General features: G+C 40.8%; 1 protein-coding gene across 1 annotated transcript; it reads right to left on the reverse strand.

The window, feature by feature from the left end:
- Positions 1-1504: 1504 nt before the first annotated feature.
- CCL28 (C-C motif chemokine ligand 28) lies at positions 1505-12610 on the reverse strand. Its single transcript, XM_071581026.1, has 3 exons — positions 12547-12610; positions 2451-2577; positions 1505-1711 (listed from the first exon to the last, which is right to left on the reverse strand). Exons 1-3 carry the CDS (start codon positions 12608-12610, stop codon positions 1549-1551), a joined length of 354 nt encoding a protein of 117 aa, XP_071437127.1. The 3' UTR covers positions 1505-1548.
- Positions 12611-19314: the final 6704 nt, after the last annotated feature.

Here is a 19314-nt window from a genome sequence, read left to right on the forward strand (position 1 = left end):
AGCAGAATGCAAGTGAAATGGAAGACAGCATTTCCTATTTCAGCTGCATCCTGCAGGGTCACATCCTCTTCCTCAGCAGCGTCCTGAGCACAGCCATTGGAGGAAAAGCCTCTGTGCAGGCTCAGAGAACAATCCCAGCTCCTGCTGTGGCAGCAGGCTTTTTGCTGGCAGGCAGAAAATGGAGCTATGCCAATGTACATGGGGTACACAATATTCCCTAGAATCTGGAAGAAGAGTTAGATGAGTTGCCTCATCCCTGTTAGGAGGCTGTTGGCTCATAAGGGAAGATAATTGTTTTCTCTTATCTGTTTTGGAAGGAGTCAAGTTTCTATCACCAGATTTGCATCTGTGGGAGTATGCTGCTTATCTCTAGCTACCTTGCTACAGATGTTCTTTTTTATTTAGGGTACCTGCAGTTGTTTCTATCCTGTGTATTGGCATCACTTTCTCCCATGATTACAATAGACATAACAATTACAAAACAAACATAAGAGGCAACTCAGAGGAGCTAGTTTAAGTCAAATGCAGTGAACGAAACAAACAGTAATTATTCACAGAAGAGATGGAAGAACAGAATTATACTGCTATATGAAGTATTTTTGTCTCACTTGGTGTACGCATTGCATGGCACTTACTCTTTTTAAGACCTCATTTGCTGCTGTCCATGTATGTGTCTCTGAGGAGGAGTGATTTGACTGAGCTGGCTCTGTGGAAATACTAAATTAGTTCAAAGTTCTACAGAGAGTGAGAATCAGAGACTGTTACACACAGGAGAAGGCACCGTGCAGTGATGGAGTGGGCAGCTAGACTGTCATCATTGCTAGTCTTCAAAGAAAGGCCTAGATGAACACATGTAGTCCTCAATGCCAATTATGAAAAATTTAGCAAAGAGGGTAGGAAGGATCTGAATGGGGAATTGAATGAACAAAAGCAATAGAGATGATCTTTATTGCATAGCTTTGTATGCTACACTTTGAGTCCTACGAACAAGCTCAGATATTATCACTGCAACAGTTCATGACAGTAACAGCTGGGAGCAGAGGTGGTTTGGAATAGGTAAAAGACACATGGTTTTGGCAAACTTAAACTGGAAGTATCTGGAAAGGTACCTGTAAAAACATGTAAAATGAAGAAAGAGAAAAGATTCATGACTGGAAGAACAGACACAAAACAGGCAACTACACAAAGATGATTGCAGACAGGAAAGAATAAGGACCAAGGACAGAACTGGAAAAATGGAGGAATGAGAAGGAACAGCTTACTAGAATGTTAAATAGAAACTACAGGGGAGGTTGCCAGGAAAGCAGGGTGGGAGAGAGGAGGATTTAAGTCTGCCATAGACTGAGGAACACTTGCTACAAGACATTGTCTTTGCCATTGTCATTTGTCTGGTGATCTGATCAGCATCATTCTGAGTACAGGTGTTGTTTCTGCCTCTACTTTCTCTAGCACATAGACATTTAAAAAGTCATTTTAATGCTACAGTCATCCATCATTGATGAAATCTGTCATCTTCATCCACAGTGCCATATGCCACATGTATCTTCATCATGGGGCTTGCTTCTGCCCTTTCTTTTTAGTAATTCTGGTTCTTCTCTGCTTTTTAACATGAAGTTTTCTTCTGTGAATCTTATGCTTCATCTTCTTCATCCATTTCTTAACTCTTTTAATCTGTGGACTCACACAGAACTTTTTGTGTTCTATGTAGAGACTGACAGAGAAAAAACTGTTTGTCAGTTTTAAAGAAGATATGTAAACCCCAAAACTTTTTAAAATGATCATCCTTAGCACTCACCTATGAAATTAGACTTGGTTAATCTTAAATTATGCTTTATACTGTGTTTATTTGCTTTTTTTCCCCCTGGTTTCAAATAAGCCAAAGTTCGGATCTAAGTTGTACATGATTAATATTACTTTCCAAAATCTGAAAAAAAGCTTTACTACTTCAGTGCAAAAAGAACCACAGTGCAAAGCAGTAGATTTCTATGGCAAATAAATTGGTAGACCACTGCATAATTATTGTTATAATTATATAATTATTGACTATCATGCAAATGTCTGGAAAATGTACCAATTTACCCAAACAGTGTGATATTGCACCAAAATAAATTAGAAATAGCTTATGTACCAAACTAAAGCTAATTTAATGAGTTTAGGCAAAGTTTTTTAGGGGATCAATAACTGGAGGAAACAGAGAAGTCTTAAGGTGTGTGAGTAATTTTTCAGTTCTGAAAATAAAGCATGCGTCAAGTGCAGGCTGAATAATGATCAATACTTAAGGAAATTCAATTTTAGCAATAAAGTTTAAATAGCACAAAGAACAGTTCTTAAATCACACAAAATGGTGTTTTCATTGAATTTGTGTTAGTTTTCCAAGAATATTTTTATTTAAATGGTGCCTAATAGGTTTTAACTCCCTTTCACAGAGAAGGACCCAAAATATTTCTTACATAACAGCTTCTAGGTGACACAGGCCATCAGCTTTCTGGATTGCAAACCCCTCCACTCTTTGGAGAATTCCTTTGGGAATTTCTTCTGAGATTTTTGTGCAACAGTTAAAGGCCCCAGGAAACAAAGCTGGAAAGAGTAGTAATAATGTTAGAAAGAACATAGATAGGACTGGGACAAGTCATAGTTTGGCTGCACAGAACTGCTGAGGAATTGAGATTGGAAGGGACCTCTAGAAGTCATCTGGTCCAGCCCCCTGCTCAAGCAGGGCCACCTGGTCCTTGAGTCCTGCTTGAGATCTGCTCCCAGCCCCTGATGACGTAGTTGGCATAACTAACACCACTTTATGAGGCAAGCAGACATTCTCTGACCAAGCAAGGGTTGTGTTCATGCCTCTTCCCTCATTATCAGACCCCTAAGGTCCTGTGAAACCAATCAGATTTCTACTTCCCTTCCCTACCAGCCCCCAGCATGCACTGCTGCCTGCCATCATTCCTCCCCAGATGAAAGACTGCACATTTCCCCTTGTTGAACTTCATTCCATTTATGGGCAGATTCTTCTCCGTCCATTTCTACATCAGCAAAACCATATGGTGCATCATCTACTGTTCCCAGATTTTATTATCTGCAAACATGCCACAGGCACATTCTGTTCCATCATCCAGGTCATTAATGAAGAACAATTTTGGCCCCTGTGCTGACCCCCAGTGTTTCTGCCACTGTTCACAACCCTGTGGACCTGGTCTTTCCTCTAGTTTTCAGTCTGCCTCACTATTTGGTCGTGTATCCTGTACTTTTTTGGCTTGCCTATGACGATATTACAGGAGACAGTATCAAAACCTTTAGTGAAGTCAAGATACACAACATCACTGCTCTCCTCTTGATGAACAAGCTAGTCACCTCACTGGAGAAGGCCACCAGGTTGGTCAAGTGTGATCTCCACTTCATAAATCCATGCTGACTACTCCTGATCACTGTTTTGTCCTTCAGGTCTTTGGAAATGCTTTCTAGGAGGATTTTCTTCATCATCTTCCCACAAGCTGGATGAGGTTGGCCCACTGTTCTGTGGCTTTATGTAGGTCCGGTTTTTAAAAGTGCTCCCTAATTTGGTCTTCCTCCGCTGACAGTCATCCTTGCTCCAGACTTTCCCTCTGGTCTCAGGGACCTGGGATTCTTGAAGGCCAGTTTGGATGATAAAGAGTAAGACAAAGAAAGTGTTGAGTACCTCAGCCTTACTCACATAATTTGTCACCACTTAACTGTCCTGTTTTGTCAGCAGGTTCATATATTTGCTTTTGCTGTTTATGTGCTTGTGGAATACTTTATTGCACATCACATCCCATGACAGATTCAACTCCAGCTCAGCCTTATCTTTGTCTTTCCTAACTCCTTTCCTGCATTATTAAATAACAACTCTATCCTCCACCTGGGTCACCTGCCCCTACTTCCACCCTTTGTTCCTTACTTTGTTTTTATGTTCAAGTTCATTTAGAAGCTCTGAGCATACTCATGCAGGACTCCGGACCACTGCTTGGTTTTCTGGTTTTCAGGATAGACCTTTCTAGAATTTGGAGGAAGTGTCCCTCGAACATCAGCCTGCTCTGCTCAACCCTCTTCTGTCCAGGATCATTTTCCATGGAATTCTTCCAAACAGTTTTCTGAACAGGTTGTAAATCTGCTCTCATTTAATCCAGCACTGTGATATTGCTTTTGCCTTGCTCCCTTCTCCTAGGATCTCAAACTCCACCACCTTATGGACAATGTAGCCAGTGCTGCCTCTGATTTGATGACTAGGTTTGCCATGTTTGCAAGTATCTGGTCCAGCTGAATGCTGTTCCTTGCTAGTTCCTTGATTACAAGTGGTGGAAGATGGCATTAATGCACTTTAGAAAGCTTGTGGATTGCTTGAACACTGCTGTATTGCCCTTCCACCACATATTGGGGTGGTTAAAATGCTTCATGACGGTGAGAGCCTGTGCACCTGAGGCTTTTTCCAGCTGTTTGAGAAAGGTCTCATTTACTTCTTCCTGGTCAGGAGTTCTGTAGCAGACACCTGCTACCATGTCACCCATGTTGGTGTGCTCACTAATCCTGTGAGCTCTCTGTTGGCTCATTATCCATCCCCAGACTGAGCTCCATGCACTCCTGCTGCTCTTTTGTATAAATGCCAACTCCCTCCTCACTTTCCAGCCTGCTCTTCATGAAAGCCCATATGCCTCAGCTGCAGCACAGCAGTCATGTGAGCCACCCCACAGCCTCCCTCACGCCAGTGAGGTGCAAGCCCTGTACCTGCAGACAGACTTCAGACTCCTGTTTGCTCCCTGTGCTGGTAGTTGAAGGGCATTTCAAAGTGGTGTCAAGGGTTAACTATCTCTGCAGCTTGTGGGCTATCATCCTCTCAGCTTCTCCCACAAGAGAGATCAGTGGGTTTTTTGTTTACAGAACAATTTCTCTTACCTCTCCTTGTGCACACATATGTAAAGGCTTGTTACAGTAAAATAAAAATTATTTAAAAGATTTATTTTTATTTTTTTGCAGACAATCACCAGCATTAATGATAGAAGGAGTGTCAGGAGTGTAATTTAAAAGCTCTGCCTTGTGAGGTAGAATCAGAGTCACCATCTTTTATTTTCTTTTAGAAATCATTGATGTTATTGCTTGGTTTTGTGTTTTCTTTGCCCCAGGCATTCCCATAGTTGAATGTGTGTCCACTAGGGAATCCTGAAGATTTTTTTACTGGTTGGTGATACCATCTTGAAAATAAAAAGTCACTGAACTTTAAAAAGCAGGTAATAATTCAAGATGTTCTCTTTTTCTGATATCCTGGTATTTGATCTTCTGTGCTAGCACAGAAAGGAATTTCCTCCATCAGCTCAAGGACAAACATAGCTGTGTTGCTCAGGGAACTGTCTAGGATGAAGGTCTCAGGATTAAACCCATGCTTCAAAGTGAGCACTGTAGGGACCCCTCTCCCATACTATGAACTAATCTGGAATAAATGAGAAGTGGGGAGAGAGAGAGCTTTCCCTACTTGTTTAAAGTTTTTTCCTAGTCATGCTGTCCCCTAAGTAATCATTTAGCCTTGAGCACAAGAGTCACAGAGAGAGAAAAAGAGGATGAAATTCAGTTCCTGAAAGCAGGAGATAAGAAATCTATTTAAAAATTTTCATGTAAGCAAAAAGACTGTGTGCTCTGCTCCTTACAGGAGTGCATGCTGAATGCTGGCACAACTGGAGCAGTGAGCTCGAGCAGCCAGCTGTGGAGCAAGAGTTGCTGGAGAGCAGTCACACTGTCCACTGCAGGAGGCTTTTATACCTGTGGGGCTGATGACAGACCCCTAGGATTTCAATCAGAAGGGAGGGGGAAAGACAACAGCTGGTCTAGCAGTTGTCTCCTCAACAACAAAGAGAAGGACTATAAATAATCGCTTTGTTCAGAAGGACTAATTAAGTGTTGAGCATTACCTGTATTATTCCCCTGTTGTCCTTTGCTTTTCTCTCTTCAACACCATACTTCTTGTGAAGCCAATTAATTGATGTTTGCAAATGAAAATTCAGCTCATTAAGCACCACTAAGTTTAACTTTTTTTCTGAGGCCTCATGGCAGCATTGGTAACGCTAAAGTATAAACTTTTGTTGTTGCCAGTCAGGTCCTAACAGAAGGATCACATCAGAAAAAATACTCAAGGAAGGGTAATTATATCTTCAGCTCTGCCTGAGGTTGCCTATTTTGCTTTTTAGGGTGGCCTAGTCCTGTGCTTTTTTGGGGTCTAGTGGACTAAAATACCTGGTAAGGCCACCACTGCTAGCTCCTGTGAAATGGCTGGATATTACAGGAGGTGTTAGGGTGAGCCAGCTGTCCCCCTGAACTATTTCACAACTGTTTTCACTGATGCTTGGCTAACATCTCTTGCCCTTATCCTACTTTATGTACTTAAACATCACTTGCTTTGACCTGGTTACTCAGATCTGAACAATCAGTATTGCACTTCACAGTGCACTATGTAGCACTGTGTTGGGCATTTGTACACTTTGTAACTGAAAATTAAGGAATTGATATTGATATACTTCTATAGCTTTGTAAAGAAAACCATACGCAAGCTCATCAAAGGGAAATAAAGCAAAATTCTTGATGCATCTAGGTGGATGCATCTCACTGGCCCCTGGTGACAGACTGCCCTCTTACAACAAACAGCCAAGGACACTGTATCCTTCAGAAACCTGTTCGTAACTGAATGTTTGTCTACCACTTAAAGTAGAGTAGCTGATTCTGAGTGAATTCAATTACCCAATGCTCAGTCAATCTTTGAACCAGAGCATTAAACCCACTGACATCCAACTCATGCAGCTGTACTAAACCTGTGCCTTATGATGTGAGCACAGACAGCAGACTGCGTGTGATACTGGTGAATACACCTACAGAAAGCAGACCGAAATTCTGTATAAAACATGAGCAAGACTGTGCTTATGTTCTGGCTAACAAGGCAAAAGTGTTTCTTATGGATATTGAGAACCTGCTACTAACTTTTTATTGGAGTTCTGTGCCTGAGGAGGCTTTCATTGTGCGTATTCCTTGAGGAATTCTAATATGCAATGATTTTTTTTAACTGAAAAAAAAGCAGCCACTTCTAAATATTTGTTTGGATTTCTTTGTTCTGTGCATGAAAGCATGACTGCAATTATGGAAAATAACCTTTGGATCACAGAATAATGTGTGGCATTGGGAATTTCTGGTGGAGAAACGAAAGTGTCATTAGCAACCTTCTGTTGACACAGACATTTGTGATAACTGGTACCTTTGTACGTGGGAGTCAGTTTTATAAGTGATTTTTTTTTTTGTCTGGGTGTGAGGAATGATCAGAGGAGTGAGCCAAGGAATTCCTCTATTTCCTCAGACCCCAAGAGAGCTGGACCACTGAGCCATACTGCAGCTTCATTATTACTATTACTTCACTCAAATCATGAGAGTGGGAGGAAAGCAGGAGGTAATAAGCAAAGCTAATGATTTCTGCCCAACACAATACCATGATTTTTTTCAGCAATTAGGTCAGGGTTATTAGTAATCATCTATCTAAACAGTAGTTGAAAGGAAAGAACTGTGGTTTTCCACTCAGATGATGGCATGGCCTTTCATGTGCCATTTATCAGTCAATGAGATTTTTTCAGTGCTGCCCAATTTATTTGTCTCTATGGCTAAGTGGCTTAATCAGAAATACACAGAAACTTACCCAAAAATTATTTAGACCTGATATCTGACATTGAGCCTCTTCAACCAGAGACCTAAAGAGGTTGCTGAATGGACCAACAAGCTTAGTGATGGATTTTGAGGCAGGACCCCTCAGGGATTGCTCTTTTGTTACTTCAGCAGGTGATATTAGCTGTTTTGGTATTTCTTCACAGGGAAGTCTTATTGGGAAAAGACCTATTTTCTTTAAGTTAGTTAGCACATTTGAAAAAGAAAAAAACAACACTTATTTTGTCAACAATAAAAAAAAGAGTATCCCTGAAATTCTTAATTATTTTTGATAGTGCTTGTTGTTCAAGGAATGTAGCATATGAACTTAATTTAATGTCCCACAGTGGTTTGTTTCCTTGAAAATCTGTCAAATCTCTGTGTCACTTTCTTAGGGCTGAAAGAATGAAAAGAAGTTGACATTTAGAGATTAGTGTTTTTATCTGCATTCAGCTAGATCTGTTAGAAGTCATTCTATTAAAATGTTGCTCCTAATGTAGCAGATCCCCAAAGACTATGAGACTCAGTGGGTTTGAATTGATGTGATGGGTTCTCTGGGGCCCTCAGAGCATGGATCTGCTGCAGCAAGTCCAGAGGAGGCCACAAAGATGCTCTGAGGGCTGGAGCACCTCTCCTGTGAAGACAACCTGTCAGAGAGCTGAGGTTGTTCAACCTGGAGAAGAGAATGCTCCAGGACACCTCATGGCAGCCTCCCAGTACCTCCAGGGGTGCCTGCAGGAGGGCTGGAGAGAGGCTATTTACGAGGGCACGCACTGGCAGGGCAAGGGAGAACAGCTTCAACCAGAAAGAGAACAGGTTTGTATTGGATGTTAGAAAGAAATTCTTTACTCTGAAGGTGGTGAGAATGTGAAACAAGTTGCTCAGAGTAGTTATGGAGGCCCCATCCCTGGAAGTGCTCAGGATCACGCTGGATGTGGCACCTGGGCAACCTGGTCTAGTGGATGGTGTTCCTGCCCAGTGCAGGAGGGCTTGGAATGAGATGATTTGTAAGGTCGCTTCCAACTCAAACAATTCTATGATTGAAATGGGAATAAAACACAGTGAAAACAAAGGCTCTGATGGAATGAGACCTCTGTGACTGCTATTCATATATAATGTGTCTTTACCCTTTACTTGATCAGTATCAAGTCTCTTTCACTGCCTAAAGTTTCTTTTTCCCTTTCCTCTCAGCTACCTGGCTAAACTTAGGCCATATAAACTTTTCTTATCCTTCTGCTTTACTTTTTTCAATTGTCATTCTCAAACTTGAGAGCTACATGTTAATCAGCTGAGGAAGGCTGTGTCTTTTAGGGTTCAGGCAAGAAATATTAAAAGCAATTATTGCTGCTGTAGGCAGGACCTGTGCAGCTCTTTTCTTCACAAGTTTCACTCCTGCAGTTGGTGTTTTGTTTGAGCCTTTGGTGTTCCCTCCTGGATCCTGCCTGCTGCACAGAGGAGCCTGTCAGTATTGCTGGCAGAGCAACTCATTGACCTTCATGAACTGGATGTGACCCACGGACTGCTGAGTTAAAGGTCATGGTGTAGTTTTTCTTTTATGTAACTAAAACCCCAAAAGAATAGTTCTTGAATTAACAGAAACTAAGGGGGCCCACCAAATATGTGTAATGTTATCAAGCAGGTTGGAGTCCCCCAACACACTGTGTAGTCTGAAGGAATGCTTTTCTTGCACAGAAAGATCCATAAATCTGAAACACTTTCTGTTTCTATGCTGAAATGTGAGATCTGCCACTAATATGCCTTAAGTTTATCCTGAACTGATGCAGCTCTGCACCCATTGCACAACTTTGGCACACCTGTGCTACAGCAGCAGGCATTAGTGTTTCCTAATGGAATTCTTTTGTGGTTACAAAGTAAGCTTTGTACACCTGGGGAAAAAAAAAAACACAAAACCCCAGAACCAAACCCTAAACAATTTGCATTGATTAATCAGATTAATATCTTGTTTTGTCATCATGTGGTATGTACTGATAGACTCTGCTATCAATACAGCCATTTCCATGGACAAGTTTCAGCCCTTAATCCTATGTTGTTGGCTTATGAACATAGAATCCAGGCTCTGTCCTTGGAGGGAAATTTATTACCACATCACCTGCACTTTAAATTACTGTAAGGCAGCTCATTTAGTACTTATTTGTTCATGAAGCTGCCAGAAAATGTTCCTCTCATTTGAAAGAAACTTGAAGGTGTTTTAAGAGTTGACTTTTCAGCTTAACCTATTGCAATCCAGTAACTATTTCATTACACAGAAGGCTCTGATCCTGGTTGGCAGGTGAACAAATCAGGATGCTAGAGTCCTTGACAAATGCAGCATAACTGTAGTCTGTAAAAACAAGGAGGTTGTTTAATAGCTGGACTTGGGAGGGGAAACTCAAATGCTGAAAAATGTTCTAGTGCATCTTACTATTTTGACTGCATGGTAATACACACAGTTAAAGCACAATTCTGAGAGATTAAAAAATGATAGAAGGGTTTCTAAGCTATAAAAATAAATCAATTATAAATAAAAATATATAAATCTATAAATCATACTACATAATTCTGTGGCAAAGAATAAATACAAATGAAGTTATGCAGTGATGATTTTCCTGTTTTTCTATGAGGACTGCTGTTAAGATAGACATTTTCAAAGCTGGAAGGCTGACTGGAATTGGACAGACGAGGATTTCATATAGGTCAGGATTATCAGATGGGTCTTTGTCCATCAAATCACGATCAGCTTGCAAGCTGCCTGTCCCCATACAATATCCTTGATGCTTGGATTAACGAGCGCCAAGGAAATGCAGGATGAAAACTGGCAAAACAGAGAGTAACTCTGAGGTGGTCAACCAAACAGTAGTATCTAGTGCCTTATCAGAATGTGAATTTTCTGCTATGCCTAGCAAAACCAAACATCATAATCTCTTGCACATTAAGATGCAAAAAGAAGCTGTCATGTGGAGATAAGTCTTTGTCTATAAGGTAACACATTTTTATAAGAGGGAACACATCTTCCACACTGCACAGATCACCCTAGTTCTCACCAGATTAGCATTACTGGAATAACTTGAGTAGGATAACTGCAGATAGTACTCTGGGAAGTCTCAGTCTTATTTAGTTGTTATTCCTAAGCTGTTGCATCCAACACTTTGATGCTACTACTTTATAAGAATTACCTAATTTCTCTCTTCATGTCTTCAAGATGAACAACAAGTAGGAGCTTCCAAAAGAGAACTTCTGTCCTCTCAAACTGAAATTCCAAACCCAAGTCTCTTTAAAATCAGTTCCCTTGTCCAACCTGCTGCATAGTTGGTCGTGCAGTGCTGCTCCCTTCACTGCAGGTGTGGCACTCCATAAGTTCCTGGCACTGAGAGGTGATGATGGAATAATAGCAGGCATTGCCTGGCCAGGCCATGTTTGTGCCTGTGTTTAGGTATGATTTTGGGCAACAGATGGCTTTCCTGGCCTCTGTCAGCAGCTACTAGTTCATGTCCACAAGCAAAGGAAACTTTTGCCCGTTTGCATGTACCAGCCCCAGCCCCCCTGTATATCTCTGCTGTTAGCCTGAAGTAAATGGATGCATAATGGAGAGCCTAAGAAGCCTAACCCTAGGTAGGATTGGCCCGAAATTTAGTTCAGCTCAGGGTAGGGTGCACCTGTACTCTGATAGCCATGTGCAGTTCTGCTCTTTTTTAACCTGGTTTCTGCTATTTGAGTATTGTTGACAAGTATGGATTGTGTTCAGGTGAGAAAATTTAGGTGGTAAAGGCATTTCCCCTGTCCCAGGTGGTTCAGTACAAAAGAACGTGTTCTAAGAGAACCTTTACTTTGACCTGTGCATGTACGTGCCAGTCCTGTTGTGCAAGACCTTGCTGACTGGCCAGATCATAAATCTAGTACAAAAGCACTCACAGAGCCTTCCCATGCCAGCAGGTGCAGTTGCCATTTTAACAGGATAAAATTTTAAGGAAGATTTTGTCCATATGCTGTCTAAATCTTCAAGGAAATCCACTATTCTTACTTCTACTGAAGCCAGCAGAGCTTGAAAAAGGATCACTCCAAAGGATGAAGTGACCAGAATCTCACTTATCCTCTCTGTGAACACAGTTTATTTTACATAAAAATTACAAAGAAAAACTAAGAATTCAAGCACAGCACTGGTAATCTGTTTTGAAATTTTTTTTTTTAATTTTTATGGAAATACATGAAGTGTTATTAGATGTCCTAAATCCTCAAGACATGCTAAACTGAACACAGAGTAAACTTGCAATCAAAACCGCTTTTCTTCTGAAATTAGTTACTTGAAGTTTGTCATAAAAAGTTTTTTGAAACCTTTGCCACCCAGGGCAATTTCACTTTAAAGGAAAAAGATCAAGCTGTTTTCTAAACATAATCCCTCTGAGAAGCTTGGAAAAAACGAATTTACACCTGAACTAGAGAGATCTTTTTGAACAAATACTGAAATTTTACTAGGTGCTCACTCAGGAAATCGCTTCTTTAAAAGGTCTTACACTTTCCTTTCAGCTATCTTCTTGATAATGTTTCCTGTGACAAAAAACTTGCCTGGCTTTTCCTTGATTAAGCAACTTCACAGAATTATGAAGTGCCCACATCTGTTGTGGAAATACCAGGTTTGCTGAGGAAATGCCTAGGTGACTCCACTGAAAATATCAATTGCTCTGTGTAGTTAAGACAGCCATGCTTCACATTTTGAATCTTCCCATGCTACAGCAGAAACCTCTAGGCTATCCACTCTCTCCTGTACAGAGCTGCAAAGGTTCAAATAGACAAAGTTCCAGGTAGACACAGTTGGGGTCTTTTTTTCTTCTAAGATATTAAAGCATAGAAATAAAGTACAATTTTACTTACTCTCAGATGTCTGACTAACCGTGACTGCTAGAACAACCAAAGCAGTGACTAAGTTCACATTCATTCCTCCCAGGAGCTGCGGGAGCAGAGCCACAGAGCTGACGGTGAGCTGCAGACTAACACCTGACCCTTCCTCCCGGCTGCTGGGGATGAATGTGGCTTAAAGCCCCACCCTGAGCAGCAGCTTGACGTCGGCTCCGTCCTATGTGGCACTATGGACTTCAGCAGGATTCCTCTTCCCACCTATAGACACGTGGTTAAGTGTTTTGCCAGATGGGAAAATAGTCTGTATTCCTTATAGTGCCCCAAGACGGTACTGCCTTGCAGCTGGATCCTCACAGCTCTCACTGATGAGGTTCTTCAACAATAGAAATGCCAAGAATAGAAATACTTCAGAAACAAGTCCTTGCAGGATTAAGGCAGAATGAAAAAACCCTTTGCTATTAGATATCACCTCCATGAAAGCTAAACATTTATCATTGTGGGCCAAACTTGCTGTAGTATAAACAGGTACAACCTCAAGGAGACCCTTAGCCTTGCACTGACTTTGCATTTGATCCGTGGTGTAAGTCTGTAAGGACCCTGAGCAAAGGCTGTGTTAGTCCTGCCACACTTGTCATTAGAACTGGTTCAAACCTTCCAAAAGCCCAAAAAAATCACTGTGCAGTCTCAGACTGAATTGAACACTGTGGCTGTATGGGTAGCAAGCAGTTGCTGGACTCCAGCAATCTGTCTGCATTGACCTTTCCCAGGGCTGAACTGGAAAACTCAGTCTGGAAATTCCCTAGACTGCTCAACCAAGCTCATCTTTGCTCTGGCTTATTACAGCCATTCTTACCATTCCTAAATCTCCAGACTACAAATTAGAAGGAATTGCTAACCTCAGGGACTTTAATCTATGCCTACACTGTCCTAACACCAGTTTTGCAATTTCATCTAATAATAAATTAATATAGTGCAATTAACATTTCTGGCTATCAGTGTTTTACTCCATAGCACTTGGTTTCTGCTTGACACTGTTATCTACCAGGATAAGAGACTGGGGCAAATGCATAATACTACACTTTGAAATGCAAGTCTACTGTTAGGAGGAAAAAGAATAGAAGATAATGATGTGTGCTGTTTAAAACATGACTTCAGGGAAGTAATTTATGTTGAAATCAACATGTTGATTCATTGTAACCATTTAGCTACAGTGAAAAATCTGTATTATAAAAGCTAAATCACCATGGTCAATGCTAAAACAGCTCACAACACCTTTATTAACTGGAACCTACATAAGGACAAGATTATAAGCAGCATTAATGTTCTTTAGACTAGCATGAGGAGGAACAAGCTAGATTAAAAGAAATGCAATGAGACAGGTATTACTGGAGTAACATGGTAAAGATACAGCTTCAGTCAATATTATATTTTCTGTTCCAGTGTCTTGGCATTGCAAACTGGGGTGCTTTGTTTCCTTGCAGATAATTAATTAGTTTGTTCTGGCAAATGCTTTGCATGGGATCTCCAGGCACAGTTTTAAAGGTCTGATACAGATTACAAAATCTGTATGGACTACAGGGAGATGTAGCAGTCATGGGGATGGAAGAAGAACCAAAACATTCTGTGTTTCTTAAGACTGGTTCCTATGTGACAAGTCTGAAGTGTTCCCAGGAGTTTGATCACACACATACACCTGCTGCATTCTCAAAAACACAAAGTAAATACAGGTATCTGCAGGTATTTATTTTCTCTGCTGCTGGCAACAAATGACAGCATACTGAAAAAACTTATTTCTTTCAGCATGAACTCAAGTTTCACTTCTTGTGTTTCCCCAGGTCTCATGGTCTCATTTATAGGTCCAAAATAGAGTAAATGGTTTTAACTTCAATGGGAAAGTGCAGCAAGGAAACTATGATTATGTCAGACCCGGAACATGCTTTCCACTTTATAGAGGCTGTATAATGTGTCAACAACTTAAAATGCTACACCTAATAGAACAGGAAAAAGTGTAAAATGAGGAAACAACACTGATTTATGAGACTGAGAAATTAAAAATAAAAACAAAGTCAGAGAACAATAGCAAATATTGTGCTATGGCTTCACAGGAATGTGCAGGCAGGCAGCCATCCAATTTGCAAAGGAAGAAAGAGTTAGCCAGCAATTCTGTTCCAAGAATTGGGCTGCTGTAGTTGACAGTGGCATTAGTTACAAGTATAGCTGAAGGAAGGCAAAGAGTTTTATTGACATTGATTTGGATTGCATTCAAAGCTCAAATCAAAGTGCTAACCTCCAGGCAGAAAGTGTTGCAACTGAGAAGCTAGTCATACCTCTATCCTGAGAAACAAAGTAAATTCTTGGTTTAATCCTTTCTGAAGTTCTACCTTCTATTGGTGAATGTAGATAGAACTCCTAGGGAGGCTAAAACTGACAGCTCTTTTGATCTGAATCTTTAATTGTTGAGAACAGGTTAATGATTGAAACTTCTTCTATACCAATATGTATTTTAATATAATACCCTCAGTTATAGATACATTTCTCTAGTGGAGGTAAGAGTAAATGGTCCTTCTGTAATGCTTTCCTTGCCATCAGACAATCCTCCTTTGAAGCAGGAGTGCTGGTTACTGAGGACCACTAAACCATTGACTGAGTTGGCTAAAGCGGGTAACCCATGTTTAAACAGCTTTGGATCTTCACTTTCCAGCAAAGTTTAATTTGAAAAACACCTTGAGGTTTCCAGTAAAGCTTAATTTGAAAGACTTCTGACACACTGATAAATGCTTATCACAGTCTTTCCTATTACTCCGTAAATGGTCACAATCATCAACTCACAATAATACTTTTTTTTTCTTAGACTGGCTTAAATTATGAATGAACAGATTTCACAAGATTATACTTTGGACTTCCTTCAAATGTCCCCAGCTGCTTGTGTGGGCATCAAAATCCCAAACTATGACCTCCTCAGATGTCCCCTATTCGTGACTGCATCAGCTGGCCCTGTGCCTGCCATAAACGCCCATCTTTAAAATTATCTGCATAACTCTCATTCTGTCTCTTGCATACCAGAAATTTATCTGTGGGTAGTTTCCTTGGAGGGAAAAAAAGGAGTCCAGAAAAAAACTTTGCGCTGTGAGTAAATGGTTAATGCACTTGCTAAGATGCAAGGCAGCCAGATTCAGTCCTCTGTCTGAGGCAGAGCACATGGATACACTCATTTCGCAGGAAAGCTCCCCAGTAGCCAGGTAAGGTCTCAGCAGGGTGTATTTTACACTCAGTATGTATCTTTCATGTATCTTTTTGACACATGAACCCAAGAAGATGCTTGAGGTGGGACTGGAGCACCCATTTCCCTTCCATCAGGTGAATTTATCCAGAAACAGATAATGCTCTCATGCTCCTGCTGTGCTCAGCCTGCCCAGGACACTCTAGTGCACAGAGTTGCAGCACTTGCAGGAGGAGCTGAGAAGCTTGTCTTTGTAGGTACTCTTGCCTGGCAATTAGGACATGGACTTTCCACTCCCTGACTGCGAAATTATGACAGAATAGGATTAAAGTAGAGTTCTTTGGAAGAATGCAGTGTTTTGTCCTGAAAAATATATTTTGGGCTTTACAGACCAAGAAGGCAAAGGAGCCAGCTCTGGCTGCAGTACTAAATCTACAGAGAAGTACCTAGTATTTTCCACTGTCCACTTCAGTAAAATGTTCATTACAGATATTTTGAATTCCATCTGAAGGAGCTGACACAGACATACACACAGGGAGACAGACACACAAACACACATACGCCCCCTTCAGGCATTTTACCTAAGGGTGTCTCTGCCGGCCTTAAGCTCTTACTGTGGCAGCTGTCATCACCAATGTAAACAGCACACAGAAAAGTCCTTACGCTAGTACACTGCACAAAGGGATTGTCCCTCACGCGGAAATGCTCTGGAGGTCAAACTGCAGGAGGAGGAGGGAATGCTGCGGCACAGGTGCTATCAGAGATTGGAAGTTGACTGGCATTCAAAAGAGAACTGAAAATCTCTTTGAAGAGAGAACTATGAAGAAAACAGGCTGATACAAGTTCTGTGACTCCCTTCCTCTGTGAGGGCAAGAAATAGAGATAGCAGGGAAGATAGGCATGAAAATGTTGCAGGCTATGGAGGCAAACACCCAGAAATCCATTACTGAAGCAAGGAGTACCATTTGATAGAATACTGTGTTAGCATCGTGTTGCAGGTGTTGAACCATTCTGGGAAGTCAGCCCCGAGTAGAGTCCTGGGATTCTCCTCAAGAACTTTCTTTAAGACTGCCAAGGAGTACATTATTGCTAGTGAACTGGAAAGTTGGCTCCCAATGGCACGTTCCCATCATTAATAGATATCCAAATAAAACCCCTTTTTGTACATTCAGTGTGACATTTAAATTTTACATACTATTATGCATCATTAGGAGGACTTGATTTATTGGTGCAATGAGCAAAAGGACAAACTGAAGACCCTTCTCTTCCCAGTCTTTATTTAAAAAAAATCAATAATAATTTAGAGAACCACAAGATGGGTGCTGAAGAAAAAGAATGGCAGATGTTTTCCACAGGTAATTGGCTCAGGAGAAAACCTGATACTGAGATGCACACGCAGGAAATAAGTACACTGGGATTTGTGTTTCTGAATAGAACAAAGAGCAGTAATTCTGCATGCTTTCTTATCAATTGAAAACCAAACATATTTTCTTGACTATTTAGTTTAATAATTTTTGAAAGCTAGTGAAAAATGTAAAATGGAGCCACTTACATCAGTGTCCAAACAGCCTAATTCTAACTCTGCTTCTCAAGAGACTTCGTGTTTTGTCATGACAAAGTTGTGCCAAAACACCAGGTTCCCTTAAGTTTCAGATGTTTTATCTGTCCTAGGCCTTAACTGATTCTTTGAATGAGGAAATGAGTCTGTTATTTTGATTCCAAAAGGCAAAAGTCAAAATGGGGGATGGACAGAAGGTCTACTCACAAACATGTGAGAACTCATGCCCTAGAGAGACAGTATCTGACCACACAGATCAGTGTTCTCAATCAGTATGATGCTCTTTTTCTAATGTGCTTCTCCAGGGTCTTGAAGAGCTTGAATTTGGCTTTCAGGACAAGGTCCATTCTGAACATCTGTTCTGATCTCCCTATCTTTTAAAAAACAACATTTTATGTACGCAGGGACAATAAAAAGTGACAAATGTCCCATGGAAATGCACAAAATCAAGTTTTTTAAAAAAGGCTGTTGCTCTTTTCTACCAATGTAAATAAATACACAGATGTTCTGGTTTTACTCTTTGTCTGAAAATGTGTTTACGGGCACAGGAGATGACGTAGGGACAAGCACAAACATAACTTCTCTGCAAGGTTATACTAACACAGGTCGGTGTGGAGCACGTGCAGGGCACTGCATCAGTGCGTGAGGACCAGCAGCCTTGCACCAGTTTCACAGGGAACAAATGTGACCCATATTCACTGACTGTTACAGTAGCTTGTGAAGTCATTATCAACCATGAACTACGATCTCTTGCAGCCCTTGTTTATACCAGGAAATTAAATTTTGTCTTCTAAACCACCATGCCCTCATGTTACATTTTCGTTATTTGGCTAGCACCGAGGAGACCTCTATACAACTTCACATGACCTCACATCTGCTAGGTAACAGATCATGGTCCCCTCACAGCGCTGAGGCTTTTCTGTACTCTTAAGTCTCAAACAGTATGCTTGGCTCCTCACTCAGAGCTAAATTCACAGTTCCTTTAAGACCTGTGTAGGCCAAGACTTCTGCTTTTCATAGCCCAGTAGAAAAGTGAGTATGACACTAATGAAGGATCTTTCCTTTCTGAACAGCCCCTGTGGCCCACTGACTACAAAACAAGGGTGGAATGTTTTCACCTCAGGTCCCTGCAGAGATTTCCTATCAAGGCCCACTTTGTCTCTGGAGCTGTCAGGCAGCTTGGCAAAAGTGGGGAAAGTCACCATGCAAGGAGTGCTCAGCCTAAACAGATTCTTCCCCATGCCTTTTTAATCCTTAAGTTATTTTTTGGTTGGGTTTTTTTTTTGTTGGTTTGGGTTTTTTTCCACAGAAAGGCACAAAAGAACATCAGTGTACAGCTCCATCATGCATTATGATGAAGCACAACAGACAGGACTGCAGCTGGTTTAATTTCTGTTGCCTCATTTGGAGAAGATCTGACTTGCCGTGGTTTTGAAAAAGGCTGTACTTTACCAACAATGTACAGAGCAAATTTTTGAACAGTAAAATGATGCATGAATTAGATCTATATGCTCCCTATCCTCCTACATGATGCTACTGTCTGAGGAAAAGGTACTTGATTTTTTTTTAATTTAAAAAAAGGCAAAAAAAGTGTGGGACTATTCTTGGTTGCTCTCTTCTTGGAATACCAGATGCATGAATTTCACAAGTCCAAGGGGTATGGAAAATGACAACATTTTGAAAAAAGAAGTACTAATTTGCAGTAATTTGTTCTAATTTACATTTATAAATTTTGTTGTTTGAACATAAGCAAGACTAGAATAACTTCTTCTATTTTCATATTTTTACAGTTAAATGTTACCTACATGATATAAAGCAGAATATTTGTATTGTAAGACTACCTGGGCACGGACTGTCTTACTGTTACACAACACCTAACATAATGAGTGACTGAAACCTTCCTGCACTACCCAGATCAAATAAATTATTAATAAGGATGTTATTAATAATATGTCTGTTTCTGTGGTTTCCCTTCACTAATACCAGGAGAGGGTTTGGTTGCTGG

The sequence above is a fragment of the Pithys albifrons genome, chromosome Z (assembly GCF_047495875.1).
Source record: "Pithys albifrons albifrons isolate INPA30051 chromosome Z, PitAlb_v1, whole genome shotgun sequence".
Taxonomy (NCBI): domain Eukaryota; kingdom Metazoa; phylum Chordata; class Aves; order Passeriformes; family Thamnophilidae; genus Pithys; species Pithys albifrons.